Source organism: Mauremys reevesii, linkage group 3, assembly GCF_016161935.1.
Source record: "Mauremys reevesii isolate NIE-2019 linkage group 3, ASM1616193v1, whole genome shotgun sequence".
NCBI classification, from domain to species: domain Eukaryota; kingdom Metazoa; phylum Chordata; order Testudines; family Geoemydidae; genus Mauremys; species Mauremys reevesii.
Window position 1 is genome coordinate 187527504 of NC_052625.1, and position 20099 is coordinate 187547602.

At 44.8% G+C, this 20099-nt stretch overlaps 1 protein-coding gene across 1 annotated transcript in view; it reads right to left on the minus strand.

The window, feature by feature from the left end:
* Positions 1-19865, minus strand: part of SDC1 (syndecan 1) — a 30939-nt gene extending 11074 nt beyond the window's left edge. The window contains exon 1 of the mRNA XM_039532998.1: positions 19692-19865. Coding sequence (XP_039388932.1) covers positions 19692-19754 — 63 coding nt within the window. The 5' untranslated portion in view covers positions 19755-19865. The remainder of the gene's footprint in view (positions 1-19691) is intronic.
* Positions 19866-20099: the final 234 nt, after the last annotated feature.

Here is a 20099-nt window from a genome sequence, read left to right on the forward strand (position 1 = left end):
TCAGTAGTACTCCAGGGCTGACAAGGTCCCTTTCAGGTCACTATCCAGTACAAGATACAAGGAACACACAAACCAAAAAAACCCGCCACCTGAAGCAGTTTATCTGTTTGCTTTGGGAACAGGAAGTCACCCAAGAAATCCCTGCATAAGGGTTGGACCCTCCCCCCACACTGGCAGATAAACACTTAACTCCTCACTCCCCATCTCCACTTTTGATAGTGGCCTTCCAGTAGGAACTGTTCCCTTTCCATTGAGGGGAGGTTCTTATTTACACTTGAAGTAAGATCTCATGTTTTAGGTTTGTGGCTGTGAGCAGTGTTGATTTTTGGGGGGGCGCGCAGGGGAGGTTCCATCAATATACTCAGCTATTCCAACTCTGTCAATGAGAAGACAGCATGGGTTGTGGTCTCTCTTGCTAAGACAGCAAAGAGGATCTAGGACCTATTCCAATGTAGGCAGACCAGCCCACCAGTGAACTCAGGATTTAATCCTAAAAGGTATCAGGCTGTCTTCATTTATATTAGTGACCCCTAAGTAATTGCAGTTGCATGGTGAGAAGAGAGTAGGATTTGGTTAGTCTTACAAACAAGAGGCAGTGCAAAGGGAAAGGGTCATGTTTTCCACATCATCCAGTTTGGTATGAATTGATGAGCTATGGCTTCCAAGACTGATGTTATAGGCCATCCAGTTCTTCTCTGCTTAATACTCTTTCTAGCTGGTTGTCAGCATTTTCAGAATTGTACTTCAGCTGTTACACGTGACATTGTGGTCTGATCAGCATTACGTTTCCCTACTGAAAATGATCAGTGAGCCAAGAACTAGCAAGTTAAACATTAAACTGCTGAGCGGTTAGGTCCCAAGATAGATTAACTTGTGGCACACTACGTAGCTGCACCAATATCAGAGGTTGTTAGACCAGCGGACAAATCACTACTTACAAGTCAGTAGCTGTTTCAGGGGCCACATGGCTTTACACAAAACAGTGAGCAAAGGGATTCCAAGGGCAGTATTCTCTTAATACAAGAAACTATCTTGCATGTGCTGGATTAAGAATTTAAACATAATCCAGACATTGCCTTTAGATCCTTTGTGGCTTTCCAGACAACCAGAGCTACTTGTCACATACAGACCAGTGGTGGCTATTCCCACCCCCAGCTCATTCCTCTTGGATTTTAGAGGTCAAATGTGGATGTAGCTGTGCATTCGAGACACGTTTTAATTTTTGCTCCCTTAATTCAGAAAGTCATTCAAATGCTGCTCTTCTTTGTGGTACACCTTCACCACAGGAGTAACTGGGGTGATGCATTCAGATTAGCCTGTTGACTGCAGCTATAATGCAAAATCCTACTCTAGTTACAGTGTCTTCATGGTGCCATGCTCTCGTGTGTGTCACCTGGACTTCTGAGTGCATTCCAGGGTTCTCTGAGCCGCAGTATGCTGAGCTGCTCTGTGAGTTGTAGGAGAATCTCTGTCCTGGTCAGGTGAGTGGGCAAGATTGTGAGGAAGGCATTTTATCATTGATTAATTTAACCTGTGTCCTCACTACAACAAGTGGGTGAGCAGCCTGAGGGAAAGCAGGTCCCAAGCTTTAACCTATATACCCCCAGTTGGGCCAGCTAGCCTGGGTAAGAGCAACCAACTTGGATATGGAGAGTTGTGAGAGTAGATGGGGAGGACTGAGGCAACACCCAGAGCCTGAGCTAGCTCTGCCCTGGAAGCTGACTAGGCGCCAAATTGTTCCTAGTTGCAGGAGAAGGGCATGGACTGCTCTGTGTTATGGTTGGGACATGCAGGTTGCCTTTTACTGCCAGATTCAGAGGTCTCTGGAAATCATGGATTCTGTGACAAAATTGTAACCCTACCCACCAGCTACAACAGTACATCTTAAGAGTTTCCTGATCTTAAGTCTCCCCTTCAATTTCATCATTATCTCTAGGGCAATGGCTCCCAAGCTTTCCAGACTACTGTCCCCCTTTCAGGACTCTGATTTGTCTTGTGTACCCCAAGTTTCATCTCACTTAAAAAGTACTTGCTTATAAAAATCAAGCACTTACGTACGTTACTGAAAATTTGCTTACTTTCTCATTTATCTGTATGACATTTTAGTATGTATGTACTTGCTAGTGCATTTTATGTAGTCTACTGTAAAAGTAGGCAAATATCTAGGAGTGGATGTACCCCCAGAAGACCTCTGTGTACCCCCCTAAGGTATGCATACCTCTGGTTGAGAGCCACTGCTCTAGGGTGACCCAGCCACGTCCAATAAAGGGTCCTGCAGGCCCCTTAACCAAGACCCACATGCAATATTAGAGTGCCTCAGAACAATTCCCAGTGCTTTTGCAATCCAGTTTGTTGAAGTGTTTCTAGAATAAGTGAAATTCTGTATTCCAGTGCTTGGTAAGCCACCTTTTGGCACGTCCTCATCTCTGACTATACAACCCAGGTGTCAGTGGCCTTTAATTGAAGAGTTCCAGCTTGCATGGTCGCTGTTTGACAATGCCTTCCTCACCTCCTCCACAGCCCCATTCCAAATAGCCTCAAAGAATAGCTGTTCCATGGAGGTATTTAGGCACCTCAGATTATCACCCAGGCCTCTAATGCAGGCAAGGTATTGCCCCCACAATATCATATTTACATGCAGGCTTGTGGGACAACTGTTTGCACTCAACCACCTGATTTGTGGATGCAGTTAGTTGCCAGGCTGCAATAGCAAAGGCCAGCTTTGACAGTTGAGTCTTTGACATCCAGATTTTCACCATGATTTGCTTCAAGAAAGGGGAAGAAGCAAAGTCTAGCATTTGAGAAACCAATTTGTTTGCAGTCGGCTACAAGGAAGGCTTTCTGATTACAAGTAGTCCTACTGCTCTTACACAGCAGGATTTGGGACCACTAGACTTCTTAAAACTCTGTATAGGACTATTTTCAGAATCTTTCTGACCTCACCAGTTACCTGGGAAGTACAACCTAAAGTCTGCGAAAAACAAAAGCAGTGCCTACAGTTTCATCTCAGTATCCCATACTGCAGATGGTAACCTCCTGACAAGGACGTGTTAATCTTTCTGAAAATTCCCAATACAGCCATGTTTGATGATTTCTATTACATAATTAAAATGTTAGCTTAACTAAGGCAAGCAGTGCAGCTGAAAGAGGCTTAGATGTGCTACAATAAAGTAGTTGACAGAACACACAAGATAGGAAGCCTTTCCTCATGCCACTAGACATAGCCAATGGGATACCAACACATAATTGTACCATTGTATCCACCCTGCCATGTAGCCCAATAAGGTGCTTCTACAGTATAGAATATTCCCCTTCCACTATGGGAATAACCTATAACATGAACTTTGGTATAACAGCACCTATATCAGGATGCATATTGTACCAGTAAGAATTAGTCACACCTGTAAGCACAAGTCATACTGGGACAAAGGGTGTACGTAGACCAGGGCTCACTGTACCATTTTCCAGATCTTGGTAAGGAATATTCCTTTCCCATTTTGGTTTTCATTCACAGCTAAGCACAATCAGTACCAGGCTTACTTACTACTATAGAATCTTATGTGCAGGTCTCTCCTTGCTTTAAGGTAAACTATGCAACTCTATGGCAGAAGAGTACTTGAGCTAGTCAAACTAGCTGATAGAGTGGCTTTGAGACAGCACTTATAAGAATGGCCATATGGGTTGACCAGTGGTCCATCTATCCCACTAGCCAGTCTTTCAACAATGGCCAATGCCAGATGCTTCAGAGGGAATGAACAGAATAAGGCAATTGTTGAGTGATTCATTCTGTCATCTAGTCCCAACTTCTGGCAGTCAGAGGTTTAGGGACACCCAAAGCATGGCATTGCATCCTTGTCCATTTTAGCCAATAGCCATTGATGGACTTGTCCTCCATGAACTTAAATACTTTTTTTGAACCCAGTTATACTTTTGGCCTTCAAAACAGCCCCTGGCAATGAGTTCCACAGGTTGACCGTGCATTGTGTGAAGCAACACTTCCTTGTATTTTGTTTTACACCTGCTGCCTATTAATTTTATCAGATTATCCTGGTTCTTGTATTATGCAAAAGGGAAAAATATTTCCCTATTCACTTTCTTTATAGCATTCAAAATTTTATAGACCTCTCTCTTTAAGATGACAGCCTACTCTTTCCTCTTCATGTGAAAGCTGTTCCATATGCCTAATTTTTGCCCATCTCTGTATTTTTGAATTCCAATATCTATCATGTTTGAGATGGGGGACCAAAATTGGATGCATTATTTGAGGTGTGAGCATATCATGGATTTATATAGTGACATATTTACTGTTATTATCTATCCCTTTCCTAATGGTTCCAGACAGTTGTTTGTTTTGACTGCTGTGGCAAAATGAGCAGATGTTTAGAGAATTATCCATTATGACTCCAAGACAGCTTTCTTGTATAGTAATGGGGGATTTAGAGCCCAACATTTTGGTTATGTAGAACTGGGATTATGTTTCCCAATGTACATTACTATGCACTTAACATTTAATTTCATCAGGTATTTTCTTGCCCACTCACCTGCTTTTGTGAGATCTTTGTAGTCAGCTTTGGACTTTGTATTGCCTGCAAATTTTGCAAAATTACTCACTCTGTTTACCCCTTCTCAGATCATTTATGAACATGTTGAACAGCATTGCTTCTAATACAGATCCTTAGGGGCCCCACTATTTACCTTTCTCCACTGTGAAAACCCTTCCTACCCTTTGGTTCCTGTCTTAAGGAGTTACTGATCCATGAGGATCTTCCCTCTTATCCCATGACTGGTTTGCTTAACAGCTTTTGGTGAAGAATGTGTCAAGATATTCTAGAAGTCCAAGTACACAATGTCCACTGGATCCCCTTGTCCACATGTTTGGGATCCCCTTCAAAGGGGTAATTTCTCTTTACAAAAGGCATGTTGACAGAACATGTTTCTCGGTGTCTGATAATTCTGTTCTTTACTACAGTACCAGGCAAATTGGTTGAAACTAAAGTTAAGCTTACGGACCTATAATTTCCAGGATAGGCTCTAGAGGCTTTAAAAAAAAGGCATTACATTAGCTATCCTCCAATCATCTGGTACAGAGGCTGATTTAAGTAAGAGGTTACATATCAGTTAGTAGTTCTGCAATTTCATATTTAAGTTCCTTCAGGAACTGAGGGAATACCAACCAACTGGTAAATTGAACAGACTAAACAGTTTACCATCTGTGTAGTTTACTGCTTAGTTTACCAATTTGTTCCAAAACCTCCCTCCAATGCCTAAATCTGGAACAGTTCTTCAGATTTGTCACCTAAAAAGAATGGCTCTGGTGTGGGGATTTCCCCTCACATCCTCCACAGTGAAGATTCAAAGAATTCATTTAGCCCTACCCCACCCCATCTTCCTCAAGTTCTCATTTTACTTCTTAACTATCTAGTGGCCCCAGTTTTGCAGGCTCTCGGCTTCTTATATTTAACTTTTTTGCTGTTATGTGTTATTTGATTGTTGCTCTTCAAGTTTTTTTGGCCTGCCTAATTATACATTTACACTTGACTTGTCTATGTTTATGTTCCTTTAAAAATTGAAAAGAAAATCCTACTGAGGAAAATAGAAAGGAAGTCTAACTGCCTCTTACTGTTTAGCCCTGGTGCCTTTTTGGTTCTCTTACTTTATGTTGGGCACACGTTTAATTTGAGCCTGTCAGGTTTTTTTTATTAAAAAAGTTTCCATGCAGCTTGCAGATATTTCATTTGTGACTGTTCCTCTTTATTTCCATTTAATAAGTCTCCTCTTTGTGTACTTCCACTTTTTGAAGTTAAATGCTACTGTGGTGGGTTTTGTTGGTATTCCCCTCCCCCAAAGGATATTACATGATGGTTGCTTTTACTGAGCAGTTCAGCTACATTCACCTCTTGGACCACATCCTGTGTGCCCCTTAGGACTAAGTCAGGAGTTGCCTCTCCCCTTGTAGTTTCCAGAACTAGCTGCTCCAAGAAGCAGTCATTTATAGTGTCCAGAAATTTTATCTCTGCACCCCATTCTGAGGGTACATGTTCCCAGTCAATATAAGGAATTGAAATCCCCTATTATCAGGCTCTGTTGTTTTAGCTTCTGATCTCATTTCACAAATCAGTCATCATCCTAGTCAGCTGGTTGGTAGTATATTCCTACTTCTACACTCACTGTTCAAATATGGAATTTCTAGCCATAGAGATTCTATGGTATGCTTTGATTAATTTAAGATTAATCTATTTGATTATGACTTTTCACATATAGTGCCACTTCCCCACCAGTCCAGCCTTCTATCATGCCTATATATTTTGTGACCTGGTATTGCCATGTCCCACTATCATTCCAAGTTTCTGTGAGGCCTATTTTATCAATATCCTCATCTAATACTACATACTCAAGTTCACCCATCTTTGCATTTAGACTTTTAGCATTTGTACTCCAGCACTTCTAAAAATGTATCAATATTTAGGTCTGTCTTCTTGTGATGTAGTTGAATAGGACTCATTTAAAGGTTAACTTCTCCCCTCTTAGGGGATCAGATTCCTGTTTTTAAAAGGGACAGTCCTGTTTTTTGGGACTCTTATACAGGCACCTATTACCCCCTGCTCCCACCCCATTTCCCCCCCCCCCCCCCCCAGTTGCTATCTGGTCACCCTACCCCTGCTCCTTAGGATATACAGTATCCCCTATAATAAATCCTTCCCTAAGGTAGAAGCATATAGTTTGGACAAATTCCTACACACCTGTCAGCCTTCCCCTAGCTCTTAGTTTAAAAAAGGTCAGATTTTTAATTTTACATGCCAGAAGTCTGGTTCCACTTTGGTTTAGGTGGAGCTCATCTTTCCTGTATTGGCTCCTCCTTTCCCAAAAGGTTCCCCAGTTCCTAATAAACCTAAACCCCTCCTCTGAATACCACCACCTCTTCCATGCATTTAGATGCTGCAGTTCTGCCTGTAAATGGCCTTGTGTGGGGAACTGGAAGCACTTCAGAGAATGCTACCATGGAGGTCCTGGACTTTAGTCTGACCTAGCAGCCACAATTTGTCCTCCAGGACCTCTCTCCTATCTCTCCCTATGTCACTTATACCTACACATACCACACCCACTAGCTCCATGCCAGCATTGCAAGTCTGTCAAGGGCTTGGCTACACTGGAGAGTTGCAGCACTGGTGGAGGCTTTACAGTGCTGCAACTTAGTAACTGTCCACACCTGCAAGGCACATCCAGCACTGCAACTCCCTGGCTGCAGCACTGGCTGTACACCTGGTTTGCTTGGGGTATAACGAGTGCAGCGCTGGTGATGCAGCACTGCTTGTCAAGTGTGGCCACACACCAGCGCTGTTATTGGCCTCCAGGGTATTCGGAGATATCCCAGAATGCTTTTAACTAAAAAAAACCCTGTTTTGTTATGATGCCCCTCTTTGTTTTGTTGTGAACTCGGGACTCTGGGAGCTGCTTATCTAAAAAACAAACAGCTCTTGTTTGCTGTGATCAATTGATATAACCCACTACCTTGCTGTGAATGAGGCAGGCAGGGGGATGAGTGTTTGCTTGAGGAGAGAAACAGCAGGGGGGTGGGGGGAGAGAAAGGGAGTCCGTTGGAGCAGCTGCTTATCTGGTCTGCAGGCTATTTGCAGTTAAGAGTAAATGAGGGGGGGGGTCGAGGAAATTTTCAGATTTTGCAAGGCAGGGAGCTGACAGTGTCGGCTCCAAAAATCCACTCTCCCCCACTCCCTGTCACTCCACCCCACCACCCTCTTTTGAAAAGCATGTTGCTGCCACTTGAACACTGGGATAGCTGCCCATAATGCACTGCTCCCAACAGCGCTGCAAATGCTGCAAATGTGGCCACACTGCAACACTGGTAGCTGTGAGTGTGGCCACACACCAGTGCTTTCCCTACACAGCTGTAACTCCCAGCGCTGCACATCTGCAAGTGTAGCCAAGCCCGAAGTCTTGAGAAATCCACAACCTTTGAACTCTGCAGGCAATTAGTCAGGTTTCTCTAGGAGAAGTGCATGGTGATCTATGTTTCTAATAATCAAATCCTCCATTACTGTTAATAGGAACACAGGGGTCCTTCCCCAAGAGATGCTTCCTTATTGCAATAGGATACCATAACAGTTTCCCTCCCACTACACCTTGATTTTCTCCTTCCTTCAGACTTTCATCCTCAACAGCACAGAGGAAGTCAGACTCTGGGGCACAGTAGAACAGTGCCACACTCAAAGTTTCTACATACCTCTGTGTCCCTGCACTATGGTCTCAAGATACTGTACTCAGTCTGAGGGCAAGGAAGTGCTTGAACCAAATCCACATATACTTCTTGCCCACACCACAAAGAAAATCAATCACACATGCTGCAGTCAGTGCATTAGATTAGCTAACCACCACTCCCAAAAAATAATTCGGGCAGAAGCCCAGCAACACTCTTGCTGGGGGGTTTGTTGGAGGGGGAGTTTATTGCCCTAATTAGAGAATGTTTATTAAGTACCTGGCTCTCATGTACCCTTGCTGAACTCCCTCACAAGACTCCCTTATTTACTAGCACCTTGGGTCACTTAGGAGCTGGCTTTTTAAATCCTGGTTCTCCAGGAGTTAGCTTTACTCCCTTGTCAAGGATCCTAAAAGGATTGGTGATGAAAAGATGGCAGGCTAAGCTCTGAGCCTTGCTTAGCACACTGCTAGGCTCAGCACACAGCCCCACAAACAAACCAGACTATAAGCTTCAATCAGGCAATTTCCAGAGGTCTTTGTAAGGCTTGACTAAGATCCAAGCATCTCAGTGACTATAAGTCAGTGCTCTGGAAGTACAACAAGATCCATAATCACTATTAAATTGCTATCCCTGGTTCAATCTCATGTTAAGAATCTTAGAATGGAGATATTGTAGTTATAGCACCAAAGTTAAGTATTTTAATGTGTTCGCCTAGACATGGGATTCTTGGCTCCCAGGAAGAGCATAGCACAGTCCAGATGTGGTCTTGGCTACACTTACAAATTTGCAGCGCTGCAGCAGGGTGTGAAAACACACCCTCTCCAGCGCTGCAAATTGCAGCGCTACAAAGCGCCAGTGTAGTCAAAGCCCCAGCGCTGGGAGCCGCGCTCCCAGCGCTGTCCGTTATTCCCCACAGGGAGGTGGAGTACGGACAGCGCTGGGCGAGTTCTCCCAGCGCTGGCGCTTTGACTACACTTAGCGCTTCAAAGCGCTGCCGCGGCAGCGCTTTGAAGCGCAAGTGTAGCCACAGCCTTAGAATGGCTACATACAACAACCATCTTGAGACAGCACAGATGGTTGGCTATAGTTATAGATGTGACAGTATAGGCCAAAACCCCAGTGTCCATCTAACAACTGAACAGGATTTGTATAGGACATGGGGATTGAGCACAAGGAGTTTGTTTAAATGTTTAAAAACAAACTGTAAAGAGGATCTGAAAGGTCTGACCATGTCATGGAGTTGTGGGAAGAATAATTGAGCTTAATGCTTAAGAAACCAAAAACTACCAGCTATTTTGTTAAAGGCCATGACTCAGTTGATGCAAGGGTGAGCTCGAAGACCACTCATCACTGCCCAAGCTTTCCAGGATACAGACCTCTTGTTTGAGCCTCCATACTCAGGTGGAGAGAGTAGCTAAAATACAATTGTCCTACTCTAATGGAAGAGCCAAAGAGAATTCGGTTTATCTTGAATCAGCCTTTGGCTCAACTGTTTTATGCTTAAACAGCTGACAAGCTTGCCATTCAGACTTCTGTAAATTAAAAAGCTAGCGTTGTATGGTGACATGTTTGACATTAATTGATGTTTTATGCAAGCCCAGAATACTTTCCCACTTCACATAGGTGCCATTTAAGCACATTGATCTGTTGTAGATAGTTAAGTGAAAAAGCCCCATAGGGTCATCAATTTAAGTGCCTACCAATGACAGACTAGCTATAGCAGGTTTGGCATGAGGCTCTGTTACAATTAAAGTGTGGCTTGAAGACACCCCCTATTCTTCATTTACTAAACTGGGGGTGGGAAGAGGGGCAGTGAGGGAACTTAGGCCTCCCAGGATGCTGGGCTTCAGCAGGAGCAGCTCTTAAGCCCTGGTAGGCATGCCCCATGGGACTGAAGCCCCACCCCAGCTGGCACACCCCAGCTCTCAAACTTCTGAAGATCACATGCAGCTCAGATGGTCAGTGTTTGGCCACTCTGACTATAGTGTCGAGTGCAGCAAGAGTGACCCTACTCAAGCTATCCTGTTAGTCCACTAAGCTCCATATAGGCACCCCAGGACACTTCTGCTCCATTCCTAGCTAGCTTTTGGATTATTGCTATGCATCCTACTATGCATCCTATATACAGGTGCAGAAACAGCAGTGTCCACAGTTAAGACTTCAAAGGGCATAGCTTAGTTCTTTTTAAAGACAGACGGTTACTACATGTGCTGCTAACACTTAATTGTGCCATGTGTGCTATTCTCTAAGAAGAGACTTGCCCCTAACCCAGGCAAACCAAAACTGGGAAGAATTCACAGAAACCCAATTGTGATGACCCATTGTTCTTGAAATGGGAACATACTTCCTTAGTTACAGAAATACAAAGCAGATGGGGGGGGGGGGGAGTAGTATTTTTAGCTTGTTTCTTACCACAGAAATATGCTGTCAGAGCTGCAAGTTACCCAAGCTCCTATTTTGCAACTGGAGAGTCAGTCTCCAAATATTATGCAGGCACAAGATCTGAATAAGTTTAAAACTGCCTTCCTATGTATGTTGTATGACTTAATGAGGTATGTGACAAGAAATAAGGCAAGATGAACTGTAAACAGATATGCCTCCAGCACGTACCATCTTACATCTCTTAATGTAGGAGACTAATAATGGCCCAAAATCCTAATAAAATTCGGTTTACTAGGTAGGATTGACACTATTTTAGTAAGAGATGTGGCTTGCAACCTGGCTCTGTTGCTCCACACTTTGGAAGACTACACTGGACTGACAGATCACTATGATTAGTGCCTCATTTAAACGCTACTTTGCCTGAAGTAGAGAGATTGTCAGTAAGTTATGAATTTGCTTTGAGACCAAAAAGAACCAGGGTATTTTTCTTCTAAGGACTGGCAATCACACAATCCCAGGGGAGCTCATGCAGACACCAGCAAAGTCACTGTAGTTTTCAAGCAGCAGCATTACAAGAGACCTTACACTAACAGTTTCCAGATGAACAGTCATTTGCGCGCCATATGGTAAACTACCTCCGTTCTTCCCTACCCACCCCCAGACCTCTATATAGTCTGTTCCTCTAGTAATCTCTGGATGTAAGGCTTTAACTGGTATGTGTATTGCTGTCTGGGCTATTAGTCTGTCAGTTGGGACAGCCTTTCCCGTATTAGGCTGTCTGAGGTAAGTCAGAGAAAGCTAATGCAGCCTCTGAACTTAGTGCAGATATTCAGTTGGTTGCTTTAATGACCCTTGATTTCCTTTCCCCACCATGTTCTGCATATCCTCAGAGAAAAACAATTCAAGTTCTATTCTGACTAGGAGACAGTCCTTTGTCAGTTTTTGCCTGTTTATAATTGCATGTGCTAAAGCATGGTTTCCAAGAACAGATGAGAAAAAGCTAGTCCACTAATGAGAAGTTACTGCTTTGTGCTATGGGTAGGCTGGTATATTCAGAGAGCTGGTTGGTAGAGCAACATGCAATACCTAATGCAGACATCACCTGGTCCAAAAATCTGAGCCAAGATCGGTAGTGTAAGTTTTTCCACAGCAGGGCACTGTAGACATGCCATAATCATGCAGTGAATCCAAAACCACCTTAACTCCTGGGGAAGCTAATTAATAAAGAATTCAAGACAGCTGTTCCTGCCACTAAGCACTTAAGGCAATGAGTGGCATTTGACAGAGGACAGGGCCTCAGTGAAAGGCAAAGCAAGATTTGTAGAGTATTACAAACCTGCTAGCGAGCCACTGCTGTCAGATAGTTTGTCCCTCACCTTTCACCAGTGCCTTAAGTTGGTGAACTAGGACAAAGATCACTTAAAACCAATTGATCTGACAGTCTTTTCCCCTCTCCTCAAAAAAGAGAGGCAGAAGTTGCAGTAAAAAAGGGACCCACAAGAGATAAGCATAAGAACTGCCATGCCAAGTCAGACCAATAGCCCACCTAGCTAAGTACCCCATCTCCAGCTGTAGTCATTACCAGAGCTTATGGGGGAAGTGTACAGAACAGGGCAATTATGGAGAGAGCTACTCTGTCTTCCTCTCCCAACAGGCAGAGGTTTAGGGTCCTGAGTATGGGGTTGCATCCCTGACCATCTTTGCCAATAGTCATTGATGGACCTATCCTCCATGAATGTATCCAGCTTTTAACAGTTATACTTTCGACCATCACAGCATCCCATGGCAATGAGTTCCACAGGTTAATTGTGCATTGTGAAAACTACTTCCTCTTGTTTGTATTAAATCTGCCGCCTATTAGTTACATTGTGTGACCTCTGGTTTTTTGTATGGCGAGTAGGGTAAACCCCTCTCTAGTCACTGTTTCCACACCATTCATGATTTTATAGACCTCTATCACCTCTCCTTAATAGTATCAGAGGGGTAGCCATGTTAGTCTGGATCTGTAAAAGCAGCAGGTGAAGTGGGTGTTCACCCACGAAAGCTCATGCTCCAAAATGTCTGTTAGTCTATAAGGTGCCACAGGACTCTTTGCTACTTTTACTCTCCTTAATAGTCTCTAAGCAGCCATATTCTTTTTAGTCCTCAGACAAGCTGTTCCATATCCCTGACCATCTTTTGTTGCCCTTCTCTAATTCTTCTGTAGTTCCATTATTTCCTTTCGGAGATGGGGCAACCAGAAAGTCACAGAACCCAAGGAGTGGGTGGATCAAGGATTTATATAGTGCAGAAGTAATCGATTGTGTGTCAAGGTATTGTCAAGATCCAAACTCCAGAGAAAGATGCCCCCTGCCTCCCACAAAATAAGTAAATAAAAAGATGTTGTGATCTGTTCAAAAAGCATCTGGTGGTCTGGATTTGGCCCATGGTCTGCCTATTAGCTACCCTGATATAGTGGCATTATGATATTTTTCTGTCCCATTTTCTTTCCTAATAGTTCCCAACAAGGTTAGCCTTTTGACCACTGCTGTGCATTGGACTGACTTTCAGAACACTCCACAGTGGCGCCAAGAACTTTGAGTGACAAGAGCTAATTTAGAACCCATTGCATGTGTACTATGATTTTTTCCCCCCAGCATGCATTACTTTGTACTTATCAATGTTGAATTTTATCTGCCATTTTGTTGCTCAGTCACCCAGTTTTGTGAGATCCCATAACTCTTCAGTCAGTTTTGGACTTTGCTATCTGCTAGTTTTGCCACCTCGCTGTTTACCCTTTCAGCAGATTAATAAATGTTGAACAGCACTGATCCCAGTACAGATCTTTGGGGGACCCCTGCTGTTCATCTCTCCCCATTCTGAGAATGGGACACTCTTTTAAACCAGTTACTGATCCAGGAGATGACTGTAAAAGCCTTTGGTGAAGGACAGTAAATCAATTGGATCACCATGATCGACACCCTCAAAGAATTCCTCACCATTTACAAAAGCAGTGTTGATTCTTCCCCAAATTAGGTTTTGCTCTCATAGTTTGGTTCTTTGCTATAGTTTCTTTCCAACTGACTACTAATAAAGTTAGGATGACCTCAGGAACCCTTTTTAAAAAGGGAAACAAAAAACCCAGCATTGACTGGAAGATGGCTAGTGCATCAACTCCAGAGTTGTGCCCTGTTCCTCTTGTAAATTTTGATACAACTAGTTTCATTCTGGAAAGCTTTCAGACACCACAGACCAGAAGATAACACTGGAAGATATTATGCGCCATGGGAACACAGCCATCTATTTGATGTAAGTGAATCACTTAGTAATGTCCGTCTCCCCCCTTCCGCTTTGCAGAGAGCAATACACCCAGATGTTCAGTCAGGCAAGTAGTTTTTATTGCTTCATTTAAGCCAGGACAGCCCCAGAGGGGTTTCCAGGTTTTAGACAGAGGATGAAGAGCCATAAAAGTGTAACATTTTGAGGATTCAGTTGTGACTACAGTTTCAGTGACTCGACAGGAAGTTACATTCCCAACTACACACTGATCCAATAAGCCAGAGATTCCACTAGGAAAAGGTTATTGGGGGGGACGGAGGGGAGAAGAAGAGGAAGAGATGTAGTAAGAGCACTTTAGATCCCAATATTCAACTTCAGAACTTTGAAATTCAGCCATAGTTCTGAGTTTAGTCAGATGTTTGCCTCCATCGCTCTGCCTCTTAACTTGGTACTGGGAGGTCTGTGCTGATCTTGCTACACATGAAAGCCACATTTTAGCTTTTCAGATGAAGATTATCTGGTTATGCTGAGTTAGCTTTCTAGATTGGTACCTGGACTGGCTAGTCAAACATATTGAGGAAACAATGTGCTTCTACAGTACGCCAAGCGTAGGTACCAAAATCCTTACACAACAACAAGTAGGTAGACCAATATCCAGAAGTGTTCAACATTCAGAAATGCTCATCAACTTCAAAAGGCATCATAGATCACTTACTTCACAGCCTAGTGTTCAGCACTTACAACTGAAAGTTTCGGTCACTGACTGTTAAATTCAAATCAAGGAAGCTCTACAGTGGATGAGGCTCTCAAATTCAATATTAAAAAAATATAGGTCAACAAGATTATTGAAAAAGGCTAGGTTAGCATGTAGTACTGGAAAAGTTGGATTACTTTGTTATTATAAGTCTCTGGTGAAGGCAAGTTTTATGACCAGGACTCAGATGATAGAAAGTGAAATGCTCATGTGTCAACTTTATTCTCTCCAAGTTTTATCTGCAACTGGATTGTTCAGTGATATAGAAGAGTCGTGACCTGGCCTATATAGCATATTAATTATGTGGGTAGGATGGTTAGGTACTCCGTAGTTCTCAACACAGAACACTGTTTCACCTGGGTGCATAGACCCAACTTAACCACATAGCATGACTTCAGGAATAAGACTAACATTGTTTGCTAGCATTAGGTCCTGTGTACATCAAGATGGAACAGTGTTTTAATTATGGTTGGGAACTGCTGTGTTTACAACTCAGATTTGGCTTTTCTGCACAGAAAGTTTCATATTTAATGTTCCATTCATAGGGGAGTGTTCATTATCATGGAACTCTTGCAGAAACCTACCTCAGCCTTTCTAAAAAAATAGTCACAAATTAACATTTGAATTAAACTAGAATGAAGGCTTAACACATAGGGAGGGAATATTGAAGTCCATTAATGTTAGTGTCCTGAGAGGAAAGTGTCCAACTTTGACACCAGGAATCACATCAAGCTAGGTTTGTATGGGAGGAGTCTCTACAGCGTTTAGTTAAGGACAACTATTTCAATAGTAATGAGTCCCACACACTGAAAGACATGCTTAATGTGGAGTATATATAAACCTTGTTCTAGCTAGAATTCAGGTTAGTGCACTTAAAAGCACAGAATTTCAGCTTCATAGCTGAGAAGATTTACAGGTTTTTTTTTTGTTAAACACACACACACTTGCTGTAACTTGTCTCAGGCTGTTAAAGAACTGTTGAGCTTCCAGCAGCTTCCCAGGGTTGCCATTAGAAGTGTTACTTATTCAGTAGTACTAGGTAAGTCATCCTAGAACAAAGTGACTAAGAACTATGCTTACATTGGTGTCCCTCACCCAAGGGCGGCTCTAGGAATTTTGCCGCCCCAAGCACGGCAGCACGCCGCAGGGTGCGCTCTGGCGGTCGCCGGTCCCGTGGACCTCCCACAGACATGCTATCCACCTTTAGAAGCCATGGTTTTTAGACAATGGAAGTTGCTAATGCAGTTTCCCCTAACTAGGCTGGAGAAGGATTGCAGCATGCCCTCCTGTAGCCACAGCTATAGATTTGCTAAGGTCCTATGAAGTGTACTACACTGTCAGGATACACTGTTCATGCAGCAGTTCTAAGATTAACATTGCCACATGGCTACCAACCAGTTAAAATATCATAGGCTACTGACTTCATTAAATAAACCCAAACAACCCAGTGACCACAACCCATGCATGCTGGACAAAAACACCACTGCTGTGATCATGTGCTCCATCAGAGGGGAGTCTTTTCCAAATGTGTAGCCAGGCAAAGCAGTGCACGGGCCATGCAGTAACATGAAGCATGGTCTCAGAAAGCCAATGAGGAGATGGACCCATCCTGGGTTTTGAGCCATGTACAGACATGTCCACGCCCACAGGAAGGGGCGGTTACTGCACAAGTCCCCTTAAGCAATGCCAAGAACAGTCTTCTACTTCTACCTCCATAGTCCACCTAAGCTTCAGGCCCTTCCCACTTTCCACCCCAACACTTCAGAGAGAGTGAGCAGGGCAGGTTGTGCTCATATCTTACTGTCCTGAATAACAAAGCACCACCTCCTCCAAGGACAGCAGAAAACTCCCTGCTCTCTCCTTGTGGGCAGAGCTCAAAAAGCAGGCAACATACCAACAGGAAATGAATTTCTGTGGCATCATGCAGCAACATGGAGACAAGGAGACAAGTTGTCAAGCAGCTCTCATGGCTGCACAGTTGCCTCAGGTGAACCCCAAGCATCTTGTACAACCCACTCAGAGTAGCGGGTGAGGGAACTAGCTAGAACACTGCTAGCAACAAGCATGTCGGGGATGGGATCCCAAGCAGGCAGAGGCCTACACAGCAATGCTGTGCTTGCTACACCTATTACCTGAGGTAATTTTAAGTAATCTTATCAAATCAGTAAACTTCATCTTCTGAGTCAAGGGCAGCTTGAGAGGAAAACCAGCTTTGATCTGTGGTTCTAAGCAGCATTCATTTAAACAGAACAAATGCAAGCATGGGCCAACAGTTACAAGGGAAGTCATTTAAGTACTGAGTCACCATCGTGTTGCCTGCTGCCTGATGCATTTTGCTTAATTCATTCATTGATTCTGCCATTGGTGAATTGTCTTTAAATTCTGAGTTTTCTAGTTTAGAGTATTCCTGTTATCAGGTTAATGCTAGATGTCTATGACCTGCAGGTGTGTAAACAGATAAGGGCCTGGTGGTAAGGGAGAACCTATGCCAGCAAAGCAACGGTGGCCCAAAAGCTGGATAGACCCCAACTGTACTTTGTCTTTGCCAGTAAAAGTGCTGTTAACAGGTGCCATGCAGATCACTTCTACCAGGCCATCTCTGCCAGGGCAGGATTGGTTATTCCCAGGAATAAAATGCAGTGTTTTAGTTTCCAAAGGTTGGGCCCCATCTACTGTTCTGTGGCCCAATACAGATATTAGATTTCTAGAGTTCAAGTCACACAAGTTAACTGATATGAAGCAGCAGGACTGCAGAGATTGTCCCTAAATTTGAAAGAGCTACTGGGTCTCTTCACAACCCTTTGTTTTTGATTTCTATGATAATCAAGAGAACTCTGTAGTACTTTGCCTGTACACAAATGTACTCTGATTTCTCCTACCCTGAAGAGCTTTCAAACATCCATTTCACGATTTCTGTAGCCTCCCCTACTGCAGATTCCCCTTCTCTTTCTGGTTTATTATTATTTCTGGAAAAATTTGAAATTCCACCAGGGAGGGACAGTTCGGTTTTCAGGACAGACCATTTAGCTAAGGACACTGCTCTGTCCTGGTAGAGAAAGTTACACTTTATTCCTCCCCTTGGATATGCCATGAGGGGAAGGAGACTACACAAACAGTGCAGATTCAGATACCATGTTTATATAGGATGGGAGAACGTGGGCACTCCATAGGCTTGGTCATGCTCAATAAATAGTGCACTTTTCCGCACAGAAATCATACAAGGCACAATTGAGTAAGTATGCATCTGGGAGCTGGGTAGTGCTTAGTTCTAGTCCTGTCTCTGCCACTAACTCACTGTGTCACCCCGAGTGACTTTTATGAAGTGGGTACACATGCCTGAGAGGTAGGTTTTATGGATTAGTGAGTGTTTACACTCACTTTAGTGAAAGAGTCAGTTCTTTTCCATTTCATTCAAGTTAGACCAACAGAGTCTACTATGGAACGGCTTATGCCATCATCATAGGCACAAAACCTAATTTTTGAAATGCTTTGCAGGCTACTTTGCCAACTAGAGACTGAACAGCACTGAAGTGCATTTGCTATTCAGTGCTGACATCTGGTGGCTACAATGGGTAGCCATCTGAGGGAGAACCTAAGTGGCTACTCCAATCCACTCAAATTTGGAGCCCACATTGAAAATAATCTCTAAGGCTGCAGTGAGATTTTTTTTGGGGGGAGGGAGATTTAAAAAAAAATCTTTGACCCCCCAAATAAAAGCTTTCACTGGGGTAGTAAGGAGAATGTTGATTTACAGAGAGCCTAGTTAAAACATGTTAATTAATCCACCATTGGGAAGGCACATACTTGGTGCCCAGATAAATTGATGATGGTGCTGATCTATATAGAGCTCATCAACTCAATGGAATAAACTCTACACTCACTGCTGTAGAAGCCAGATTTACGCTTTCTGCAGAAGCTGAAGTCAGCAAGGAACATGGCAGGCAGCAGGGAACGACAGGAGAGTTTACTATAACTAGGACATTGACTGAAGCAGCGTGATTACGGAAAGTTTAACTAGGCATGTTAGCCACTAAGTATTTTATTTAAAATTAATATGAAAGACGGTCTAGGCATGGGAACAAGCTACAACCACATGATTTTCTGTTTTAGCGCCACAGCATGAGCACAAGTACACGGTAAAAACTTGATTTGGGAGCACTCTTGAAAGTTTTCCCACCTGCACGCCAGCTTTAAATGGCCATTTCAGAGCAAGGATCTAAACTAGGTTATAGCTTAGCCCAGCCCATGGGAGCAGGGACCGGAGCTCCCCCCCCCGTCCTGAAGCGGGACATGGCGTTTGATTGAAGCCGCCCCCGCCTCTGCCAAGCAAGTCTTGCCTCCGAGTCTGATTTGTAACCAGGCAGCTGCTTGCGGGGTCTTTTCACAAGGTCTCTCCTCGCGTGGGGAGCCTGCAGCCGCCACCTCAGCTGCCGGCGGAGCGGCACGCAGGGCCCCTGCCGCTGGCGGCGGAGAGCGCCTGGCGTGGCGCTCAGCTGGCGGCTTGGCCAGCGCGGGACCAGCGGGAGCCTGTCACCGCCGCGCGGACACGAGCAGATACCCGGCCAGCCGCTCCAGGGGCTGCTCTGACCGAAGCCCGCCGGGGCGGGCTGCAGCAGGCGCTGGAAGCCCTGGGTGTCAGCCAGCCCTGAGGGGCAGGGGAGGGTGCGGCTCGGCGCGGCTCTAATAACCTGTTGAAAGGAGGCAGCTGCGTCAGACTCAGCAGCTCCTGCCAAGGCAGCCGGAGAGCGGCGCTTCCTGCCAGCGCGGGACTGGGAGCCTCGCCACATATGGAGCCGCTTTGGGTAATTGAATGCAGGGGGCGAAGCGAAGCAACCCGCCCTCCCCTCCCCCCCAGCCCGCTTCCAGGGGCCTGGAGCGCCAAGAGCCCGCCCCGCTCCCAGCCTCTGCTCCCCCACGGGGGAACCGAGCGCCAAGGCTGCGCCTGGCTCTGGCCCAGGGGGACTTTGGAGGGTACAAAAGGGCTGAACCTCCCCGGAGGAGTTGGGGGGGGGGGGATTGTCCAGCTCCTGTTCCTCCTCTGCACATCCCTTCCCCTCCCCCCAGGGCAGCCCCCGGACTCACCGAGCACGCTGCCTGCAAGAAGAGCGCTAACAACCACACCGCCGACACGTTTCTCATCATCATCCTCCCTCCTTGGCGGGTGCTCCCGGGTTCTCCGCTTCACGTGCTCGCTCAGCCGCCCGCAGCTGCAAGGAGCCGACCTAGCCCAGCTCCGGCTTCTAATACGGCCAATGTAACAACCTTCACCTATCACCATTCACCGCCCTCTTCCGGAGCCCCGCCCCCTCCAGGCACCGCTCTCAGGGCGAGCACCGCCCGCTCCTGCCACGCCCCCCCTCCCGCTCCACCACCTTTAAGCAATCAGCGCTTAATCGCGCTTCCTCAAGGGCTGTTTCCTAACGAAATCACTGCCTCATCATTACCTGCATCACCTACGCAAGATCTTGCTCAACCCTCTGCTTTCACACG